Source organism: Chenopodium quinoa, unplaced genomic scaffold (assembly GCF_001683475.1).
Source record: "Chenopodium quinoa cultivar QQ74 unplaced genomic scaffold, ASM168347v1, whole genome shotgun sequence".
NCBI classification, from domain to species: Eukaryota; Viridiplantae; Streptophyta; class Magnoliopsida; order Caryophyllales; family Amaranthaceae; genus Chenopodium; species Chenopodium quinoa.
Window position 1 is genome coordinate 156,769 of NW_018742306.1, and position 2,717 is coordinate 159,485.

The window sequence follows — 2,717 nt, forward strand, 5'->3', positions numbered from 1 at the left end:
TTGTAGATATTAACATGGGCCTGTTCATATTTACTGAACTGAGCTGAACTGAACTGATTGGAGCTGAACTGAACTAAACTGAACTGATTGGAACTGAACTGAACTAAGCTGAAATGAATATTTTATGAGAGAGGGAAATTAAGAGCTGAACTGAACTGAACTGAACTCATTGGAGCTGAGCTGAACTGAACTGAACTCATTGAAGCTGAGCTGAACTGAACTGAAAATAAGTAAATATGAACAGACCCTAATATACAAAGTATATGCGGTGTGTATATCAAGTAGCTCATTTTCACAATAAAAAAAGACCAATGATCTTTGCAATTGCCAATAAATACGGAGTACAAATCATATAAATTTGATATGATTAAAAAATTACACATTAATTCTATTCTAATGATTTGAACAAAGTTAAATACTTTAAATAGGTAATAAAATGTAATTAAAAAAATTTTAAAAAAATAAAAAACAGTGAGAGCAACATGAATAAAAATAAATTTAAAAAATCCAAAACAGAAAAATAAAAGTTGGAGCCCCACAATAACTGATAAAACTAACCCTTATTTTTATGGGTTACGCAACCCTTGTCTAGTTTCTTCTTCCATAATTGCGCACGAGTAATTCAAGCTAAGAGTACGTGTTCCAAAATCATGCCATTCAAAATCAGCTCATTAATAGCCTCAAACTCAAAAAAATCTCTTCCTCTTTCATTACATTGTATGTTAACGTTTTTCTACCTTGGAGTTTTTGAACCTGACATCAAAAAATTAGTAACACTAATTAATTATTGTCTAATCCTAAAACTATACCATATCAACTAATGAATTAATTAAATTACCAAGTATACAATATCTTATGATAAAGTAAGGAAACAATTATGGACCGTCAATCAAAGAATGTATGTAGAGTTGTAGACTAATCACAAAATCATCTTCTAATGGCAAATAAAGTTAAACCTGACTTTTTCTTTATCTTAAAAGATCCCCATTTTGGGGTTCACTCGCAACCATTATGACTGTTATGATGATCAACTCCGTCGTCAATTTGATCGTCGTCATCCTCGTAGTCTTCGTCATCATCGTCGAGCCCGTCGTCGTCGGTCGTCAAGGGAACTAGGCAACAAGCTCCGTACATGTGACCATTTATACAAACAAAATACTCTAACCCACCTTGGTGCGTACCTAGTCGTTTAGCAGCCGTTTTCGGGACTAATTTAGCCGATGTCATACTCCAAACTCGTGCACCACAATAAGGGCAACGAACTTGTTCCTCGAGTTGTACTTGTCTTCCTATTAAACAAGCTCGAGTTTTCGACCTCATAAACCCCCGAAAAACACCTCTATATATCCCCAAATCGTCCTCCCCTTCACCCATAGGGTGCTCGCAGGGATCGCTAACGTATAGCAGATCCCCGCGGCATCTCTTCGTCAAGAAACTGAGGCCCGATGTTTTTGAAAATCGGGCCTCCTTGACAAAGTGGCCTGGTAGAGACACTTTGAGTTTGAGGGTCGAGGTGGGTTGGCACCCGCAACAGAAGAACATGAGCTTTGCTAGCGCGTGCCAACCACCCCCGATCCTTGACCCAGGTAGCCCGTGGCTTAGGCCCGCCACCATACGTGGGGCCCGGTAGCTACACATGGCCCGCCACAATATCCTCTTCGCCACGGCCCGAAACTTCCGGCTGACCCGAGCCGTGGCGCATACCGTCTTCAAATCCCATTTTATGTACCCGAACACGAGCAACAAGATCTCTTCATTAAGGATCCTTGACTCAGGGGCCACCGGTTCCGAATCCGATTCATGACCCGTCGGGCCGGTGTTGGCCCGTTTATTGGCCAAATTCATATCTTGAGTTGGTGGGAAAAAGGGTTGCATAGTTGCGTGGTTTAAGTTGGACAAGACCTTTGTGTTAGTGTTACTAAAGACTATAAATACACAAAATCAAGATTAATGGCTTGAACATGCCACGTGTATGTCTCCCATTGGCAGACAAGGTGCTTTGTGTTTAAGGTGCATGTAACTCAACACGTGTTGAGCACCCATTTGGCGTAATGCCACGTGTTATCATAGGAAAATGAAATGCCTTATCACTTGATCATAGAAGTGACATATGAAGCCAAATATTTTCGTACAATAAAATGTCAATCTGGACACGTGTCCATCTAGGTCATAAAATTTGATGATATCTTCCAAAAATATCCTAATTAGACACTACAAAATATCTTTCCTGATGCTTAGGTAATGTACTAATTACCCAATTAAGAAATAATCTCCCCATATCAACAAATGAAAACGCACCACGTATAAAGATCAATGAAGATATTTAGCAACAAATTTTATATTATTAATTATTTATTTATTTTTCGAAAATTGAGTTGGTCACATGGATTTAATAAAATGGGAGAATAAAAAAAAGATTGCATAAGATATGGGTTTGCTAAAAACAGGGAGGAGTTGTTCTACTTGATAGGAGTAAAATATAATGACATAAATAAATGGGAAAGTTTTCTGAAAAGGGAGCCAATGATGAGGGTTTATAAAATGGTGAGATGATTAAATTAAGGAAAAATAGTTGCCTTATTAGTGAAGGGAGCCAAAGTGGAAGAAACCTTTGAATAACATGAGAGGATAGTCACTTCCCCCAAAAGGTAAGACCACATGCTACCATGTGATCTCAATTTAGTAGATTAATAAACAAATTGAGTCAAGTTTACCGA

At 38.1% G+C, this 2,717-nt stretch overlaps 1 protein-coding gene across 1 annotated transcript; it reads right to left on the bottom strand.

Annotated features, from left to right (window-relative positions):
• Window positions 1-241: 241 nt before the first annotated feature.
• LOC110686888 (EID1-like F-box protein 3) lies at window positions 242-1,886 on the bottom strand. The gene is made up of 2 exons (XM_021863500.1): window positions 957-1,886; window positions 242-753 (listed from the first exon to the last, which is right to left on the bottom strand). Exon 1 carries the CDS (start codon window positions 1,873-1,875, stop codon window positions 997-999), a length of 879 nt encoding a protein of 292 aa, XP_021719192.1. The 5' UTR covers window positions 1,876-1,886; the 3' UTR covers window positions 242-753; window positions 957-996.
• Between the last annotated feature and the right edge of the window lie 831 nt (window positions 1,887-2,717).

What these genes read in the sequence shown, in the direction of transcription:
- LOC110686888 (XM_021863500.1), bottom strand. Translation starts at nt 1,875, where the DNA reads ATGCAACCCTTTTTCCCACCAACTCAAGATATGAATTTGGCCAATAAA.